Source organism: Antechinus flavipes, chromosome 2 (genome assembly GCF_016432865.1).
Source record: "Antechinus flavipes isolate AdamAnt ecotype Samford, QLD, Australia chromosome 2, AdamAnt_v2, whole genome shotgun sequence".
In the NCBI taxonomy this organism is placed as follows: domain Eukaryota; kingdom Metazoa; phylum Chordata; class Mammalia; order Dasyuromorphia; family Dasyuridae; genus Antechinus; species Antechinus flavipes.
This window is the reverse complement of record NC_067399.1, coordinates 256931432-256953313: the sequence shown is the minus strand read 5'-3', so window position 1 is coordinate 256953313 and position 21882 is coordinate 256931432. Positions and strand designations below refer to the sequence as shown.

At 33.4% G+C, this 21882-nt stretch overlaps 1 protein-coding gene across 1 annotated transcript in view; it reads right to left on the bottom strand.

The window, feature by feature from the left end:
• The window catches only part of PRPF6 (pre-mRNA processing factor 6), a 75918-nt gene that overhangs the window by 22379 nt on the left and 31657 nt on the right, over positions 1-21882 (bottom strand). Inside the window, exons 13-18 of the mRNA XM_051976822.1 lie at positions 15110-15231; positions 13057-13195; positions 10481-10600; positions 8017-8193; positions 7257-7390; positions 6611-6702 (exon numbers count right to left, since the gene is read on the bottom strand). Of these exons, the coding sequence (XP_051832782.1) occupies positions 6611-6702; positions 7257-7390; positions 8017-8193; positions 10481-10600; positions 13057-13195; positions 15110-15231 (784 nt within the window). The remainder of the gene's footprint in view (positions 1-6610; positions 6703-7256; positions 7391-8016; positions 8194-10480; positions 10601-13056; positions 13196-15109; positions 15232-21882) is intronic.

The following is a 21882-nucleotide window of genomic DNA, read 5'->3' as shown; positions in this document are numbered from 1 at the left end:
CCAAATACAAGACTCAAAGGAAACAAAAAGGTAAAAAAAGAAACAAGAATGACAAATATCCCACCAAAGACATCTTACATCCACATATATTCCAAATTTCTCTTGGAGTAATAAAGTTGTTAAGGTATAAAGTAATTTAAATAATCTTACTATACAGAAATATAAATAGTTTAACCTCATTGAATTTCTTATGCTTCCTTCTTGGGGAAAGGATGAGGGCTTTAAGAAAGAGGAAGATAAACAAGCAAAAAAATAGCATGGAGAGAAATGGTTATCATAATTATAATGTGAACAGGATGAACCCATCCATAAAACAGAAGCAGATAGCAGAATGGATTACAAACTACTGTCTTACAATATGGTGTTTCCAAGAAACATATTAGAAGCAGAAAGATACACACACAGAGTAAAGGTAAGCAGCTAGAACAGAATCTATTATGCTTTAGCTGAATAGGGATAACAATCATGATGCCAGACAAGGCAAAAACAAAAAAATAGATTAATTAAAAGAAGGAAACTATCTTGCTGAAAAGTATCATGGACAATGAAGTCATATCAATAGTAAAGCTATATGTGCCAAATGGTATAGCATCTAAATTTTTGAAGAAGTTAAAGAATTACAAGAGGAAATAGATAAAACTATACTAGTGGAGGATCTGAGCTTTCCCCTCTCAGAACTAAATAAATCTAAACAAAAAAATAAACAAAAAAGAAGTTAAGAAGGTGAATACAATTCTGGAAAGCTTAAATATGATAAATCTCTGGAGAAATTGAGAATAGAATGAGAATAGAAAGGAATATACCTTTTTCCCAGCAGTATAAGTACTTATACCATGTATCAGAACATAAAAACCACACAACCAAATTCAGAAAAAGAGAAATGATAAATACATCCCTTTTAGATCATAATACAATAAAAATTAAATTCAATGGACAATTAAAAGAGAGATTAAAAATTAATTGAAAATTAAATAATCTAATCCTACAAAACCACATAGGTCAAAGAACAAATAACAGAAATAATTCATAATTTCATTAAAGAAAATGACAATGAGACAACATACCAAAATTTATGGGATGCAGCCAAAGAAAATTTATTTCTAGTTGTTTACATAAATGAAATAGAGAAAAAGCAGATTAGTGAATTGGGATTGCAATTTAAAAAAAAAAAAAGGCAGAAAAAGAACAAATTAAAAATCCCCAACTAAATACCAAATTCGGACTCCTAAAAACCAAAGGAAAAGTTAATAAAGCTAAAAGAAATCCATTCAACTAATAAATATAACTAGAAGCTGATTTTATGAAAAAACCAATAATAGATAAACCATTGGTTAATTTGATTAAAAAAAGGAAAGAAGAAAACCAAATTATTAGTACTCAAATGAAAAAGTGAATTCCGCACCAATGAAGATGAAATTAAGACAATTATCAGAAGCTATTTTGTCCAATTACATGCCGATAAATTTGACAATCTAAATTAAGTAAATGAATATCTACAAAAATTTAAATTGCTCAGATTAACAGAAGAAGAAATCCAAATCCAAGTTTGGAAAAAGAATTTGAACAAATTATAAATGGACTTCCTAATAAAAAAATTCCCAAACAAAATGGATTCACAATTATTTGGAAAAATAGGCAAAGAAGGAGTCCTACCAAATTCATTATATGACAAAAATGTGCTGCTGATACCCAAACTAAGAAGAGCCAAAACAGAGAAAGAATGCAAAAATTTTAAATAAAATACTAACGAGAAATTGCAGTAATATATCACAAAGCTCATATACTATGACTATATGGGATTTATAAAAGTCAGATCTAAATATCTGGAAAAATATTGCTTATGGGTAGGTGAGCCAATATAATAAAAATGACAATTCTATCTAAAATTCACATATTTATTCAGTGCCACACTAATTACACTATCAAAAAACCATTTTATAGAGCTAGAAAAATAACAACATAATTAACCTGGAAAAATAAAAGTTCAAGAATATCAAGGGAATCAATGAAAAAAATTAGAAAGAAAGTAGTTTAACTGTACCAGATCTGAAACTCTATTATAAAGCAGCAATTAGCAAAACAATTTAACACTGGCTAAGAAATAGAATGGTATATTGGATTACTTATAGAAAATGGTACCCAAAGATCCAAGCCTTTGGAACAAAAACTTATTATTTGACAAAAACTTCTGGGGAAACTGGAAAACAGTATGGCAGAAACTAGATATACAGTAAAATTTCACACTATATACCAATATAAGGTCAAAATGTGTATATGATTTACACATAAAGAGTAATACTATAAGCAAATTAAGAGTGTATGGAATAGCTTACCTGTTGTATTTATGAATAAGGGAAGAATTTAAGTCCAAAGAAGATACAGAGAGAATTACAAAATGGAAAATTGGTAATTTTGATCAAATTAAAAAGGGTTTTCAAAAAAAACCAATGCAGTCAAAAAAGTAAAAGAGAAAATTGGGGAAAGAGGGATTTTGCAACAGTATCACTGACGAAGATTTCACTTCTTAAATATACAGAGAACTGGGAAATTTATAAAAATACATATCATTCCCCAATTGATATATGGCCAAAGGAATGAACACGCAATTTTCGGAGAAATCAAAGCTATCTATAATCATATGAAAAAAAATGCTCTAAATCACTATTGATTAAAGAGAGAGATACAAATTAAAACAATTCTGAGGTACCACTTCACAACACTCAGATTGGCTAATAAGACTAAAAAGGTAAACATAGGATTTGGAAGAAATGTGGGAAAACTGGGATGCTAATGCTTTGTTGGTAGAATTGTGACCTAATCTAATTATTTAGAGGAAAACAATTTGGAACCGTAGCCAAAGGAACAGAAAACTGTGAATACCTTTTGATCCAGAAACCACTACTAAGTCTATATCCAAGACACATTCAAAAAAAAGGAAAAGGACCAATTTATACAAAAATACTTATAGTACCTTTTTTTTTGTGGTGGCTAAAAATTGGAACTCAAAGGGATGTTCATCAATTGGGGAATGGCTAAACATGCTGTGGTATTATGATGATAATGGAATATTATTGTGCTATAAGAAATAACAATATGATTTCAGAAAAACCTGTATGAATTGATACACAGTGAAATGAATAAAATCAGAACATTAAACACAGTAACATCAATATTTTTTGATAAGAATTTATCTATTCTCCACAATATGATACAAGACAATTTCAAAAGACTAATATGAAAAAGTACACTATCTACCTCCAGAGAAAGAACTGATATTAATTGAATACATTCTGAAGCATGTGATTTTTCACTTTCCCTTTTCTTTTATTTGCGTCTTCTCATACAAAATGACTAAAATGGAAATGTTTTCATAACTGTATATGTATAAGCTATATCTGGATTGCTTATTAGCACAAGAAGAGGGAAGGGAGAGAGAGAATTTAACACTTAAAACTTTAAATATTTTAAAACTGAAGAATAAAAAGATCAGATTACAGCTGTTTTATGATCCGAATGTCTCATCTTACAGATAGAAGACACTGAGCCCCAGAAAAGTTAAATGATTTGCCAAGGATACACATGTAATATCTTCTAATTTTATCCTTTCTCCTAATTTAGTATTTACTTTGGCCTCTGCTATAATCAGATAGTAGCATGATCATATACAGAAAGCTGATTCTAAGATAGCACTATATCTATAACCAGTTGCTTCATATCTATTAAAAAAAACCAATTATATTTTTATGTTGTTATTCGACAATAATCAGGTTTAACACCTTCCAACTCTTACTGAAGTATATAGGAAATTCAGATATGAAACTTAATCTACAAGCCTCTGATCTCTGTCTTGCATTTCTTGATACTAGAAATTGTTTTCCAACAATTTCTGCTATTCTCTCTCTGTCTCTAGTTTCATTCTAAAGTTCATAAGGCATATACTTACTCTTGTTAAGTTCTTCACAGAATTTCTCTTTTTTCATGCTTCACAACAGATTTGTTAAGAGTATAAGCTCCAATTAACTTCAAGGTGGTCTATTCATTTACACTTGATATAGATGACCAAGTTTTAAATGGTCTTTTTGCCTTTGTTGTCTTTGGGTACAAGAGGAAACAATTTCATTAACCTTTTTATTTGCCTCTCTGAGGTAAAACTGTAAGCATGCTTCCATTTGGTTGCAGCTTCACGTTTTCTAGCATCAATCATAGCCAGAAGGTTGTAGCACATTTTCTAGAGCAGTATGTCTAATCATTTATTACTAAATAAGACTGAATAGTAAGAGAACCAACATCTGTATATGTGTGTGGGGACAGTTTAAGACTTATATGATTCTACCTTTTCTACCATTTCATCCTTGGCACTATGGAAACAATGCACCAAAAGAACAAAAATCATCCTCCCTGAGAAAATTATATTAAATTTGAAGCAAATATTCAGCTTTCTCTTTCCCTGCCCACATATGCTGAGGTTCATGAACTGATATTGATAAATAAAACTATTTTCTAGTCAAGGCATCACTGAAATCAGTTCATATTCTCTCCTTTGTTCCCCCAGTCTCTGACACCGAGGTAGCCTTTCTTTCTCCTTGCCAAGTCTAAATACCTCTGCCTTCATCCTTGATCCTATTCTTTTTCAATCTCTAGCAAATTGGCCACATTATCATTCCCATACTCTAATCTTCCAACTCTACCCTACCTACTAATTCCTTTCCTTTTGGCTATAAACACACCTGTCTTCCCCATCCTGAAAAGACCCTCGCTAGTCCTTTACAATTCCCCACAGGCTATCATACTATATCTCTTTCTTAGCCAAACTCCTATATAAAGCTGACTTAAGAGACTCCAGTTTCTCTCTTCCAACTTAGTCATTCACCATATCATTCAACCAAAACAGTTTTGTCCAAAATTACCAATAATTTTTTAATTACCCAGTTAAATAGCTTTTTAATCAACTTTCATCCATCCTTTACATTGTTGACTATCCTTTTCTCATAGGTTTCTCCTATCTAATTTTCATGATACTACTTTCTCTTTGTTCTTTTCCCATTAGAACACTTCTTCTTAGCTTCCTTTGTTTATTCATCTTGGTGACCTGAGATATTTTCCAAATGTTTATGTTCCAAAGCTTTTTGTCCTGGGCTCTCATCTCTTCTTTCTCTATATTCTCTCATTTAATAATCTCATCATCTTCTATGGATTTAACTATCTCTATGTAGAAGATACCCAGATTTATATATCCAACTCTAGTCCCTCTCCTGAATTTTAGTAAAGCATCACCAACTGTCTTCATTGGATATTTTAAGCTGGATTTTCCATATGAATTCCAAAGTAACTTGCACAAAACAGAGCTCTTTATCTTTCCCCATAACCCACCACACTCTTCTAATCTTCCTTATTTCTGCTAAAAGTATCATTTATCTTTCCAGCAGCAGAAGTTCACAACCTCAGGATCATCCTCAACTCTTCATTTTCATTCACACCACTCATTCACTCCACATATTCTATCAATTGCCAAATCTTATTGTTTCTGTCCTTTCTCTCTTTCTCTCTAAGAGACCCCACTCTTAGTACTCAATTAAAATATCACAAAAAAAAAATCTCTCAATCTGCCTCTTACTACAGTTTTTATCCTCAATCTAATCTATTACCCTAGATAACTGTCAGTGATTTTTTCTAAAGCACAAGTCTGACTATGACACCCTACTATTTCATAAAACTCCAATGACCCCTACTGCCATAAGGATCAAATATAATCTCCTCTGTTTTGTCCTTAAAAACCTACAGTCTTAGCTTTTTTAATGCTACTTACAAGATACATTATTCCTGCCATCATACTTTACGTAAGTTGACTCCCACATCTTCCCTCTTTACAACTTCTTAGAATACCTTGTTAAATCAAACTCAGTTTAAATGCCACATTTTCATAAAGAATTTATTGATCCCTCTGTTAGTGCCATCTTCTCCAAAATTACCTATTACTTGTTTGTGTGTGCACATGTACGCATTTGTGTCTTCCCTTTTGAAAAAAAGTAAACATAATGACACCAGGGCATACTCCTTTTTTCTTTATATCCTTAACTCTTGGCATGCAGCCAAGTACATAGAAAGAGCTTAATAAGTAAGTGGTTGATGACTGAATGATTACCATTCCATCTTTAACATTTACTGGCTGTGTAGCCATGGACAAATTATTTAACCTCTCTGAATGTCTGTTTCTTTATCTGTTACATCAAAACAATACCCATAGTACCTATAAGATTATTGTTAGGACCAAATGAGAATACATGTAAGTATTCAGTAAATATTAATGTACTAAATATCAGCTATTATAAAGAGCAAACACTTGATTCAGCAAATCTTTTAAAACCTATACATAGGTTCTATGAAAAAGTAAATAGCACCTGATTCTTACTTCTACTAGTCAGGCTTATCTACATTTATTTAGCTAACATTTTGAATTCGGGACTTAATCAGGTAGATTCAAAAAATCTAAATTATGAGTCAGTTCAAATACAACAGCTTTTAATTAAATATGAATCAAATCTTAAATTCTTTAGGATCTATTGTTATTCACCAAGGTAAGATAGCTTTCCTAAAGAAACTTGTTCCTTACCTGAGTTGGGACATTCCTGCAGAGCTTTTGCCATGAGTGTATTGGCAATGTTCTTCAGCCCAGCTCGATATTCTAATCTCACAGATTCTAACCTGAAGTCATGAAATTAAGCAATCAAAATTAAGCAATTAATTCAATTGCAACCCCAATAGCTTCAAAAAACCTCTATCAGAAAGACTAAGGTTTTAGACTTACTAAACAATAACAGTAGTAGCTATAAGGTATCTAGATTGCTAATAGTTCCACTGTACCTTGAATAATGCATATGTGAAAATTAATGGAAAAAAACTCTGATGTATCTGTGCCATTACCATTCTTTGATAATAGGTGCCAACAGAAGGTTGAAACCTGATGTTCCTTAACATTATTAAAATCAAAAAGGGAAGATACGCTGAAAAATGATAGGCCTGGTTGCTAAAGATACTTTTAGGATACTAAGGCCAGAAGAAAAAAGTAATTAGCATTCATAGCCACTCAAAGCATAAACATACATATAAATTTAACTTCTCCAGAAAAAGCAAGGTTATCACAAACAGGAACTGACCAAGAAAGAAGAAGCTCCCCACATAACTTTTTTAGCCCTCATTTTGCAGTCTATCTACAGGCAGAAGTTCAAATGTGCATGTTAAACATGACTATGACTTACCACAAATCAGGGTTCTTTGGATTCTTCAAACGAGACTTCTCCAAAATGGCTCTTGCTCTGGTTAGCTGTCCAACCTTCTCCTCCAGTCTTGAAAGTAAAAGCCATAAGGGTGTAGAGTGAGGACACTTCTTCAGCTAGTTCCCAAAACAAAGTTTGAAGAAAGAGTAGAAATCAAGAAATTAACACCACCTTCTACAGAGTCCTGGAAAATAGAACTAAACAAGTCTCAAAATAAATCTGTCTTTATTACACAGTTACCTCATTTTTTTTTGAAGGGGGGGGGGGCAGCTTTTCATGTCACCCAGGAATGTCCTATCTTTTCAATGTTTGGTATCAACCAAAATGACTAAAAAAGGAAATCTCTAATGTATATCTCCATAGGCATTAACAAGTTATGGAATAGGCAGTACAGAAAACTAAAGATATTAAATATATCAAGATGTTATATAAATCTGGATTTCTTCTCCACACCTAAACTCTTTAAAAAGTTTCATTTGTACTACTGTAAAGTTACAATTGCAATTTATATACCATAGCTCTTAAAGGAATTTACAAGGTTGACATATATCAAATTAAGAAGGGGAAGATTCAATAATCTTGGTGAAATCATTTTCCCTAGTAACTCCTCACTCCTAATTCCTGGGGTCTTATCTTTCTGCGTACTAATAAAGATTAACAGCTAATTAAGACAACCACTTTGACTATGACAGTCAGGCGAGCCACTTGATGAATGAAAAACAAATTGAAACAGTTTCCTTACCCCCTGATTATAGGCTTCCCGGGCTTTTTCAGTCAGCTCCTCTTGTTCCTCAATCTGCCCTTTCATCATCCACAGTTTGGGGAAATCTTCATAATGCTTCAAAGCTTCTTCACAAAGATCTTGAGCAGCTGCAATGTTCCCTAGAACCCATTCAAGCTTGACAGATTTCATAAACACCTAAGCAAGGACAGAATAGGAACTACCACTTATTAACCACAAACTAATTTATATTGGTATTTATTTTGCAAAGAAAGAAGTATTACACAAATCAAAATCATGAGATTAGAATAAAAGGCACCACTGCTTGGGTGTTAGCAGTTCTCTTGTCTTCTTCCAAACTTTCAAATCATAAAACATCTGAATGAAAAAGGGTTCTCAGAGATCATTTGGTCGAATCCATATCTGAACCATGAATCACCTCTTCAACATCTTTGATACTTAATTTCAAATGAAGACCTTGAAGTAAGGGGAAATTCACTACTTCCAAAAAAAATGATTCTTTGCACTTTTAAACAACTCTAATCTTTCAACATATTTAGCCAAAATATATCAGGCCTATTTGAAAACTATATACTAAAACCTAAATGAAGAGTCCAAGTAATTTAACCAAAATACTGGTCTTGTAAGTCAGCTATGAAGGTAAAACTCCTTCCTAGGACCCATCAGGAAGAGGGCACTACACCCCCACCATCAACACCCAAAGCCAATATTCTTTTTAAACTACTTCCTGCACATAAAAAGTTTTTATTTTGAATTTACAAAATTCAATTTATATACTATCTCAGTATTAATTTTTTTTTGGAAAAAATAAAACTTATTACATAATATTTATGTTACTAGACATACTTATACATAGGGCATTCATATACAAATCCCTACCATATAAGCATGTAATTTACATATAACGTAATTATAAATATTTATGTATATAGAGCATACATTTATAGTCCTCTATCATATAATAATATACATGTTAAGTAACTATTACTAAAGACATTAGTAATTCTTTGCACTTTTAAATAACTCTAATCTTTAGGGAGTCTTTCAACATATTCAGCCAAAATATATCTTCTGCAATTTCCAACTAATATCCTTTGAGACCAATATTTAAAGGCAAGTATTATGTTATTCTAAGTTCTGTCTTCTCCGGGTTCAATATCCATATTTCTCAAAATATCCTACCTATGGTGTAATTTTGAATTCTCTCAACATCCTGTTTACATTCCTCTGAATGGACCCCAGAATTAATGAAGAAAAGGGCCAAACAGGATAGAATATAAGTAAATCTAACACCTTCCCTCCTTCTGGATATTAGGTTTTTATTACTGTATTCAAAGATACTATCAGCTTTACTGGTTTCCTTGTCATGATGTTAACTTATATTAAGCTTGAAGTTCTTTAAAATTTCTAGATCTTTTTTCACATGAACTGCTTTTCAGCCTATAGTCTGCTCAACATACACTGATCCAAATGATTTTTAAAATATCAAGACATTACATATGTCCCTATTTAATCTTAATAGATTTAGTCCAAAATTCTAATCTATTCATTCTGATTCTGCCATTTAAGCATAGTTTTCCTTGCCACTTCAGTCTCTGCAAATATGAAGACGTATTGTTACGTCGTATTTTCATAATAATTTATCCCTAGCATAATTGAACCAGAATCATATAGTCAATATATATCAGAGACAAGACCTGAACTCAGAACATATATTGGCTATGTGATTCTAGGCCAGTTACGACCTCTAAGTTCAGGCAATTCTCAGAGGGAACTCACTTAGAGTTCCCTTCGCTAATGAGTTCGCAGATCCAGAATCTGTTGCTATTATGTATAAGGAGATCCAAAAATCTAAGTGCAATTTTAAAAGGTTAAAACTTCCCTAAACTTTAGGGACAACCTGTATTATTTTAAGTTTTACAAAGTATCTTCCACACCATCACAATGTGAAATAACTAGGATAAATAGTATTTCTACTTTATACCCAGGGAAATCAAGTGACTTTCCCAGGGTAACAAAGCTACTAAGTGAAAGAATGAAGAGTAAGACTCTCTACGTCTTCTGGATTTCAGAGCCATCTGCTCTATCCTAATACATCACCTGCTTCTCATCAAAATGATAACAGTGTTGAAGAAAACAAAACCAAGAAAAGAACTCCCTGACCTACATAAGTTCTGTATTATGCTAATACTAGATCCTAAGGACAAAATCTTAACCCACCTGTGTGCTGAGCAAATTAGAACAACTTTATTGGAAAAAAAAATAGCATTGTTCCTCTAAAAGAAAACCACAATCATTAGCAATAAGAATATATTTTCCAACATATTTAACAGATTTCAGATGCCCTCAATCCCCCACACTTATTTGCCTAAAAAGAATTCTGAACACCTCCTCACAACATTCAATCCCAGAAAGTGTCTAAGAAGCACAGTCAGGCCTATTGTCCCTCCCTTTCCCCACTTACCCTCGCAGTAGGAGCACTGCTCCGAGCCTTAGCCAGCAGCCTCCTAGCCCGCTCATATTCATTGTTCTCTGACTCAAGTTTTACAGCAGCCAACCAGATCTCTTCGCTATTAGGGTTGGCCTGTAAGAAAAAAAGGCAAAGCACATACAGTTCATGAACAGCACATTCATTTCTTGCCTGATTAAAAATTCTATTACCTTATAATGTCAGAGGAAATCACAATATCAGCCTACTAGGTAAATATATATGTACATATCATATAATCCCTGGCCCTCTCTCCACCCTCCCCAACACAGACACAAATGTTACGAACATTATTATTATTTAGAGATAATAAATATGCATATAGTCAGCCCTTGATAACTCAAATATGGATTATTGATAACAAAATTTAAAAGCCAGGGCTAATATCTTTCTGCTACCCAGCAAAATTCTAGACTGCTTCTCCCTGTTTTAAATCTATGTCCAATCAAGGGAATATACTTGGGTCAAAAAAAAAAAAAGGTAAATCAGTTATTTTTTTAAAAATTGTACTCTTAAGTCAAAAATAAATACTTCTGGATTATCTTATTTGGTTATATTCTTTTTTCTTTTTTTTTGAGAGGCAATTGGGATTAATCAGGGTCACAGAACTATTAAGTAGTAAGTGTCTGAAATGGGATTTGAACTCAGGATCTCCTAATTTCAGGACTAATCCACTCCTGACCAATCAAAAAGTCTTAGGGAACCAGTAGATGCTCTATCCACACTGTACCATCTAGCTGCCTCTTTAGATTCTTTTATTTTGGATTATAAAAGTACTATTACACTCCTTCCTTCAGCCTATCCACCTAATTAATATAGAGCACTGAAGTTATCTTAACTATTTCTGGGAGAGATGCCCATCAATTGGAGAATGGCTGAATAAAATGTCATATGTGAATATTATGGAATATTATTGTTTGGTAAAAAATGACCAACAGGATGATTTCAGAGAGGCCTGAGAGACTTACATGAACTGATGCTGAGTGAAACGAGCAGGGCCAGGAGATCATTATATACTTCAACATCAATACTATATGATGATCAATTCTGATGGACCTGGCCATCTTCAGCAATGAGATGAACCAAATCAGTTCCAATGGAGCAGTAATGAACTGAACCAGCTATACCCAGCAAAAGAACTCTGGGAGATGACTAAGAACCATTACACTGAATTCCCAATTCCTATATTTTTGCCTGCCAGCATTTTGGATTTCCTACACAGGCTAATTAAATGATAATTCAGAGTCCGATTCTTTTTGTACAGCAAAATAACGGTTTGGTCATGTATACTTATTTTGTATTTAATTTATACTTTAATATATTTAACATCTACTAGTCATCCTGCCATCTAGGGGAGGGGGTGGGGGAAAGGAGGGGAAAAATTGGAACAAAAGGTTTGGCAATTGTCAATGATGTAAAATTACCCATGCATATAACTTGTAAATAAAAAGCTATTAAAAAAATAAAATAAATGTAATACTTTATTAAAAAAATATTTTTGGGAGGAGAATTAGAACAAGCTGAAGAGATTAAGGGACAGTTACCTAAGAAACTAAGGAAGCATGGATTTTTAAAATAATGTATTTGGTTAATGCCAAAGTTGTTAGGATATATTACAATAATCAACAACAACAATATAAAAACAACATCCAAAAACTTAAATGCAACCAAGGCTGGCTAATATTAACCATGTGTATTTCTTATGATTTTGTACTCTAAACTCAAAACAATGAATGAGTTTCTTGCTACATTAGGTGCCAAGACTCTTTTACAGCGGATTATTCACTAACATTTTCATGGCCATTTTTTCAAATTACTCTTCACTGTCTTAAATTTACATGGAAAGATTGAAGTTCTATAATTTGTTAGACATTTCAGAGGTGGAACTGGAATTTTTTTGACTTCTCTGATAAAGACATCTATTCATAAAATTGCATATTATTTAAAGTGCACTACACATTAGACAGAGTACTGGAAGTGTAAGATGCCATCAGAAGCAACAAATTTCCTATTTTTGAAAGCAAATTTTGAACCAAGTAGCAAAAGCCAAATCTGAGTCAGCTTAACTAAAAGACCTGAGAGACTCAGAAGGCACCAGTTATTGATAAGTCAATACAGCCACGTAAGATGAAACAGCCTTTCCTTGCCTTTTATCCTTTCTGCTAAGTGAGCACCTCAACTTTCTGAAATCCTTTCAAACTATGTAACCTCTCCTAAACTAGTTTTTGGCCTGTCCCATTACTTCTTGATTATTTGGGTAGATAAGATATTGAGAACAAAGCATACCAAAATCATTTCTATTTGGCTTAACAATGTAGCCAGATAAAATCTGGTCTTCACTCTTTCCTCTTGCTTCAGACCTGTCAATGCAGGTGCTTTACCTAGGGTCACAAAAGAACTTGAGTCTTCTTGATTAATTCACTCCTGAACAATCAAAAGGTGTTGGAGAATGAGTAGATGATACATCCTGTAAGGGGGTTTACATTCCCCATGTCCAAATTCATTCAGGCCTTAATATTATTCCTGCTTGTGTTAATGACAGTTATACCCACCTGAAAAGCCAAGGCCAAGATGCTTCTCGCAGCAGGCACATCTCCAGCCAACCACTTGGACTTAGCCCCCATGAGCCAGAGCACCTCAGCTTTCGGGCAATGGGCCACTGCTCTTTGCAGGAGTGCTTCAAGGGATTCCCTACAAAACAACAGGGAGTTGTAGTTACTCAGATTTGTCACCATAAACTTGTAGAAGTGAGTGTGCTAACTTCCACTATCGTCTGATGTTGTAAATACAGTTATTGTTTCAAAGTCCAAAATTATAAATGATTCATCAAGTTTTACAATGGGGAGGATTCGGGAAACTCTTTTTGCCCATAAAAATCCTAAAACCAACTTCACAATAAGGTTCTACAAAGAACCTCTTTGTTTAACTATCGTTCTCTGATAAAAGCAACTTCAGGAAAAATCCTTTTTACAGCTTGTGTGTCTTGGAAAAGGCCTACTCACTGAAGCAATAATTCTCATACGATATGATGCTAAGTCAGGCATTTTCACCTTGAATCACTGAAAACAATCTGGATGGCAATGATAAAAACAATTATAGTCAAGTCTATACTCTTCCAACAGGAAAAGAAGAAAATGACAAAGACCATATTATTTTAGAAGTTATTTTAAGATGGTTCAACTTATAGTGACATTTGAAGGTTGCTAATCTTTAAAAAAATATATTTTAGTGAGGCTTAAAAAAAAAAGTCAATTCTAAATGATTCCCTTTCCCAGAAATAGACACTCTCCCCACCTCATAACAAAGCTCCTTAATCTCTGACATTCTTAATAAAAAAAAAAAAAATAGCTAATACTTGTAAAGTGCCTTAAAGGTTGCAAAGCATTTTATATATTTTGTTACTCTTTATTCTCACAATACCAAGGGAAGTACTTAGAATTATATCCATTTTACATATGAGAAAACTAAAACAGAGAGATATTAAATGCTTTACCTAGGGTTACAAATGAACTTTAGTTTTCTTGATTATAAATCCAGTGGTATATCAATTATGCTACCTAGCTGCCACAAGACTATTAACCAAACTCAAAAATCAGTTCAAGATTTCTCATTCCTTTACTTCCTTAGTTTCTGGTCTGAAGTAAAACGGGAATTAAAGAACTACAAACATAGATAAAGCCATGTAGAATGGTAGCTAATCACTCTAAAATTATTACTTTAAGAGTTACATGTAGAAATACTCTGAAAAGAATTAACAACCTTATAAAATTCAGGCTTTTAAAACAATCTGGCACTAGATATAAATTTTAGGAGGATCAACCCAGATTCAAGAAATGTCAGATGCACATCATAGAGAACAAACCTTAAGAAGCACTAGCAAGAGTTAAACATTTAAGAAATTGCAACACTTAATTTAATCAGTGCTTATATCCAATAAACAAAACCTCAAATATTTTTTCAATTAGAGAGACAATTAAAAATTATCCAGGACCTCCTCAAAGCACAAGAATTAGCCAAAAATCAGAACTAAGTTTAAATGAAAAGCATATGATACTAATCCCAAAATGACTCACCCTCCCACATTGTTAAAAGCAAAATTCAACTGTCTGAAGATCTCTTCAGCACGTTTACTCTCATTCATGCTAAATTAGCAATTTATCATAAGCCCTACTGCATCAGACATTCTGAATACCTGATTGACCACCCCCCCCCCCCAAAAAAAAAAAGGTTCAGTCAATTCAGCGGCAATTAAAACTCTTAGGGCTGTGCATTCTAACTTTGGACCTGCCACCAACTAAATGGTTAATACTTCTCTATTAGCATTTCAATTTCTTCAGCTGAAAAATGATGATAATGCTATACATGATGCTTGTAAAGATTAACAAACAATTCTACAAAGTAGTCGGCCAACAAAGTTATAAAAGACTTTTATCCTCATCATGACCTCCTTCAAAGTCACTCCACAGAATCAGAGGTTTATCCATATAGAACAGAGCTAATGCACTTTTAAGACATTATAATCCAGCTACTATTCAAATCAGAAGTTAAAACTGTTCTTTATGAATATACTCCCATCTGAAAGGAAATGATCAATCCACAACATACCTGGTCCCATGGTTCTTCTCAAAGTAAGCAGCTCGCAACCACACACTCTTCTTGCTAGGGAAAACTTGCAGGGCATAGGCATAAATAGCTCGGGCACACTCCAGTGCATTGTGAGCAACACACTACACGGAAGGGAAAAATAGATAAACATAGGCATCAGAATATTTTCCAATGGGAACAAATGGAATGATTCATCACTATACAGTCCTGATTCCCTGGTAATGACATTTAATAGGAATTGCATAATAATATATTGGTTGATCACAGTTAAATGTTATAATATGAGACAGACAAAATGTCATATAAGAAATTGAAAAGCAAACAAGAAACATATGGGATTTCTGTTTTTGGTTGGTGCTGTTTCTTGCCAACAATTTTAAATAGAATACAAAACATTGTCTGCTACAGGTATTCTCTCACTCTCAATGACTTACTTCATCACTTAACAATAGTTTGATTATCATCTCTACAAATGACTTCCAGATCTTTCTCCTGAATTCCATTCATGTATCACCAACTGCCTATAGGACATCCAAACTGGATGAACTATATGTATTTAAAACAAACTCATCAGAATATTCAAAAATTCATCCTTCTCCCCAGCTTCTGTATTTCCTTTAAAGATATCACCATTCTTTTGGTCACTTTTGACTCCTCACCCTCCCTCACTACACAGAACCAAATGCAATCAGCTGCCAAATCTTGTTTCTATCTTTTGGATCTGTCCCCTTTTCTCATTCACACATCCACTACCCTCGTTTAGATCCTCATTACCTCTCACCTGTTTTCCCTAATTCATCTCCCTGGCAAAAGTTTCTCCCTACTGCAATTCACCCTCCATAAAGGTTGTCAAAGCGATTCTCTTAAAAGTATAAATCTGACCATGTTACTCCCCTACTCAATAAATTCCAGTGACTTCCTATTGTTTTTGATATGAAATTTAAATTCCTCCATTATAGGTACCTAAAGCTTTTCACAACTTGGTCCCAAACTACCTTTTTATATAGTATTCCCCTTCACTGTAGTTCAATAAAAAGTGATTTTCTAAAGAGTTTTCCTCATACACAACACTCGATCTCCTAACTCTAAGACTGACACATTGAGGTGCTTAATGACTGATTTCAATTCAAAAAGCAATCAAATGGTAAATATTTATTAAGTGCCTACTATGTGTCAAACACTGTGCTAAGGTGCTGAAGAGACAAGTACAAAGAATAAAATAAAAACTCAAAAGTAGGTCAGTCTAATGGGAGAGACAATAAATACAAATTTTAAAATAATACAGGATGTCCCAAAAGTTTCAGTGCAGTTTTAAGCTTTATTAACGTAATCCATTAAAATAGCTAGTAGCACAGTGAATAGACTTCTGAATCAGTATTCACCAATTCTTCCTGTGCAACAAGAGAACTGTTCGGTTCTGCACACAAATATTGTATCTAGAATATACTGTGACATATTTAACATGTATAGGTCTGCTTGCCATCTCGGGGAGGAAATGAAGGGAGGGAGGGGAAAAGGTGGAACAGAAGTGAGTGCAAGGGATAATTTTGTTAAAAATTACCCAGGCATGAGTTCTGTCAATAAAAAGTTATAATTATGGAAAAAAAAATTTGTATTCAATTCAAGCTGTAAACATTTACCTATATGACCATGGGCAAGTCACTTAACTTGTCTGCCTCAGTTCCTTTAACTATAAAATGGGGGTGATAATCATATTTACCTCCCGGGGTTGCTGTGAGGATAAAACAATATTTTAAAATTACTTATTGCAGTCTATCATAATAAACTTTAATAAATGCTCAATTCCTTTATTTTTGGTAAACCTTACACCTTTACTAAAACTTTTTTTTTTTTTGGGGGGGGTAATACTTGTTGTTTAGGGCAAATATAAAAGTGAAAAACTACAAAGTAGTTAAAGTAGTTAAATATGAGTAGTTTGGAAAAGACAACACAAGAGATTGGAAAATGAGGAAGGCATTATGTAGAAGATGATGCTTAAAGTGAGAGACACTATGAAGTGGCAATAAGGAGGGAGTATACATATATTCCAGATATGTGAAATGGTCAATGCAAATGCAAATTTGGGAGATGGAATTGTTATGGCTGAGAATCAGAGAAATAGCTAGTTTGGCTAGACCAAAGAGGGTGGAGGTGGGGCTAATAGTCAACAAAACTAGATAGAAAAGTTAAATTTAGGGTGTATAAGAATTTAAAAGTTAAGCAAAAAGAATTTATATTTTATCAGATAACAGGAATCCATTAGAGTTGAATGAGTAATAAAGTCACAAAATCAGATCTCTGTTTTTAAGAAATTACGTGAGGAGCAGCATGTAGGGAGAGCTTTGAGGTAGAAATTAGGAGGCTGTTGCAACTAAATACAAAGTGATGAGGGTCTGAACTGTGGTAGCTGTGTCAGTGGAAAGAAGATCTGGCAAGTAAATGGATACGTCTGTTGAAGAAAAAGTAAAGAGCTAAGAATAATGCCAAGATTACAGCCAAGGAGACTAGCTAAATGGTATTGTCTTTGACAGAATAAGAAAATTTAGAAGAGGAGAGAATTTAGGGGGAAAGATGATGGGAAAGAGTTTTGTATATATTGAGCTGAAGAGGACTCCAGGACATTCAGTTTGAAAAGTTCAAAGGCAACTGATGATATGGGACTGAAACTCAGAAGACTGGGGCTGGATATAGCAATCTTGATGTTATCTGCACAGAAATAGAAAAATCATTTACTAAGAAAAATTATCCAGAGAAAGTGTGTAGAGGAAGGGGAAAAAAAAAGTTCTAACATAGAACCCTGGGGAACAAATATAGCTAGGGATGATGATATGAATGATATGAACCAGCAAAAGAGATTGAGAAAAAAACACTCAAAAAAGTAGATAGCGAACCAGGAAAGTGTCCAAAAAACCTCAGGAAATAGAGACTACTCAGGAGGAGAAAAAGGCTAACGTATAAAATGGAATGGATATATTGAGAAGAACAGTAACAGCTCCACGTATTTAACACTATTTAGAGTTTTACAATGTGCTTTACAAAAATTATCTCATTTAATTCACAACAAGCCTATAAAATGAGTGCTAGTAATTCCTCATTTACAGTGAGGAAACTGAAGCTTAGAGATTAGTAATGTGTCTAGTCACACAGCTAGTAAGTGTCTAAAGCAAGAATGGAACCTAGATTTTCCTGATTCCAATCCCAGTGCTCTTTCCATTGCACTATTTACTGATCTTAGGACTAAAAAATTAATTAATGATTATGGAATCTGACCATTTAAGAGACCAATAGTAATTTTGGAGAAAACAATCTCAGATGAGTGATGGGGTCTGAAACTATATTGAACAGGATTTAATAAAAAAAAAAAAAAAGAGGAGACACAAAGTAGAAGCAGTAAGCACAGATGGCTTTTTCATTAATGTTTGGCTATGAAAGAGGAGAAATATATAGATGATAAATGACAGATAAAGGAATAGTAAGTTCTAGTGAAGGATTTTTTAATGATGAGAGGTCATAGGTGTTTCTGAGGCAGCAGGCAACTGAACTAATAGGGAAAAATTAAAGATATAGGAGGAATGTGCTGGAAATGACAGGAAGAAATAAGATTCAGTATACAAGACCGAAGAAAGCTGGAGGTAGTCTTGGCTAGGAGAAGGGACTCTTCTTTATCAGACACTGAAAAATAAGAGGATAGAAAGATAATATGCTATTACAGGACTCTGAGAATAGAAGAAAAAGTTATCAAATGGTCACTATATGTCTAGAACCAAGAGAAAATTGTACATGGCAACAATAAGATTACAACAGCGAGGTGATTCAGGCCAATTCCAAAGGTCTTTTAATGGAAAGAGCCATCTGCACCCAGAGGACTGTGGGGCTGATTGTGGATCACAACACAGCATTTTCACTTTTTTGTTGTTGTTTATTTGCTTTTTGTTTTTTCTTTTTTTCTTTGATTTTTGTATGTGTGTGTGCAGCATGGTAATTATGGAAATATGTATAGAAGAATTGCACATATTTAACATATATTGAACTACTTGCTTAGGAGAGGTATAGGGGGAAGAAAGGGAAAAAATCTAGAATACAAAGTTTTGCAAATGTGAATGTTGGAAACTATCTATGCATATGTTTTTGGTTTTCTGTTTTGTTTTGTTTTTTGCCAAAGCAATTGCAGTTAAGTGACTTGCTCAGAGTCACATAACTGGGAAGTGTTAAGTGTCTGAGACCACATTTGAATTCAGGTCCTACTGACTTCAGGGCTAGTGCTCTATCTATTGCACTACCTAACTGCCCTTCTATGTTTTGAAAATAAAAAAAACTTTTAAAAATAATGGTCACTATATATCAAAAGGTCTTGATTTTTCAGCAAAGAAGCAATATTCTTAACAGAGTGGGAAGGAGGAGATTTGGGGGAGTTCCTTACCTAAAGAGGGAAGAGAAGGTTTAGCTTTAGCAGAGATAGGGAATCATTAAGGAGAAATAAAAGGCCTGTCTTGCAAAAGGGAGGGCCCATTTCAGATTAAAACACCATGAATGAATCCATTCAGCAGTAGTGAAACTTCAACTATGTTAAGCAGCTCATGAATAGGAATATAAAATGAAAGCTGGGCATAATCCAGGGTTAAGTTTTGGCACCAAAAAAAAAAAAAAAAAAAGCAGCATCAGGTTAAGGGGTCAGAAGATTCAAAGAGCCAAAATGAGATAGAGATGAAATGACCAACCACTGGACTGTGGTCAAAGAGAAAGGGAAGTGAGATCACAGCAACACCCAGAGAAGATTAGAAAAATACTGAGGGGGACGGGAACTTAAGAGGTTTTAATGAAGAAAAAAAAAAGTTTAGAAGAGGTAAAGCAAAGGCAGAAGCAGTTGATAGAAAATAATGGTCATAGAAATAACCACTGCTGATTGAAGCTAAATGCCTGGTTCTAAAGAGATTACTTTTGTCGCAAAAAGCTAAGAGGTATACACCAAGGAAAGAATCATGCACATGAAAAACATAAGAAATATTACTTGTGAAATATAATTCAGATAAAATGATACAGGAATGCCTAAATTTGACATCCATAGAAACCAATCTAAAAGCTACTTTCTAAGTTTCCAACCTCCTTCCTGGAGAATATGAATTATCACCAATCATCAAGTAAGCATGACATCAATTAGGAAAAAAAGGGGGATTTTTCTTACACATTAGTTTATTGAGTAAAATAACCAGACTATGTACTTCTGACCATCCCAGAAAACAGCAAAGTCACACCTACCACAAAACCTCTAAATACCCAGTTAGGCAGAGATATCAGGATGAAAAAGAACACAATACTCTAGACAAACTAAACAATCCGTTGTTCCTAAATTTTGAATTTTCTGCTTCCACCTTCACACAAATTTGTCTCCTTTATTTCAACCCCCAATTCAAATATGTCTATTGAAATCATTCTCTTTCTTCAAGTGGCATATTTTGACATAAAAACCTTTCCTGATAGTTTCAACTACAATGATTCTTCCCTCTCTATTTGATATCTCCCATACACTAAGCCATACTATAATCTATATATAGTTGGATATTCCTTTTTCTCCCTACTTTATTGTAAATTTCTTGAGTGAAGAGAACATCTTTTGTGTTGGTATCACCAGAGTCCTGTCTGGGGCCTTGTACATATTAGATAATTAATAAATGTCTGATAAATCAATAAGCTAATAAACTGGAAATGCAGAGAAAGTCTATATAATCATTTCCATGTAGAGGAAATAATAGTGAAAAGTTAAGGTTCTCAATTATTGCTTGTTTTTATATGGTTTTGTCCCCAATGGTGAAAAGAATAAGTCCTTGGTACCTATAAAAAGTAGTACAAAGAATGTTGTACTCTTTAGCACAGGTAAAAAATTTAGAAAACAGGTACACTCATAAATTACATGTGAAAGAGGAAGCTATTTAGAGCAGAGTTTCTTAAACTGTGGGTTGCAATGCACATGTTGCAACCCAATGTAGGGGACACAAAATTCTGACTTATTATCAAAAAAAGTTTGTATATTTATTATATAGATATATAGATATATATATATACCCGTGATCACATAAAAATTTCTCAGTTAAAAAGGATGTCAGGTAAAAAAGTTCATGAAGTCCTGGTTTAGAGGAACAATTTAAAATAGCAGATACATCCCATCATACATTAGTCACATTTAAATAGACTACTATCAAATAAGTAAAAATAAGAAAGAAAACAGCTAAACAGAGAAGACTGGCACTAACTACAGAGAAAAAAAAATTATGGCTCTGACTAGTTAGGAAAGAAAATGTAAATTTATGATTATTTGTTCCCTACTTCAGTAAGTAAAAAATTACTGCTTATTTGGTACTGAGCTACTTGTGATTCAATTACAAAGTTGATTGAAAATAGCATGCCTTCTTATTCTCTATAGATAGTCCATTTATTAAATATTGTTAGTTGTTAATTAAAAACCATTTTAAAAGCATCTTTATTTGATAGAAGAAATACAAAGATAAATAAAGATTTCTTTTCTCAATGAACTTAGACTATGGGGGAAGATAATATATTTAAATATATATATATACACACACATACATATATACACATACACACACACACACACACACACACACATAATACTGACTTGAATTATCCCATGAATTCATAGCAATGTAGATTTATGTTTGCTTAGTATACTTTCAGAAATAATAGAGAGAAGGAAAAAGATGAAAACTAGTCAGATATTGTTTAACTATTCTATCTAGCTTCCTACAAGGCTCTGTTCA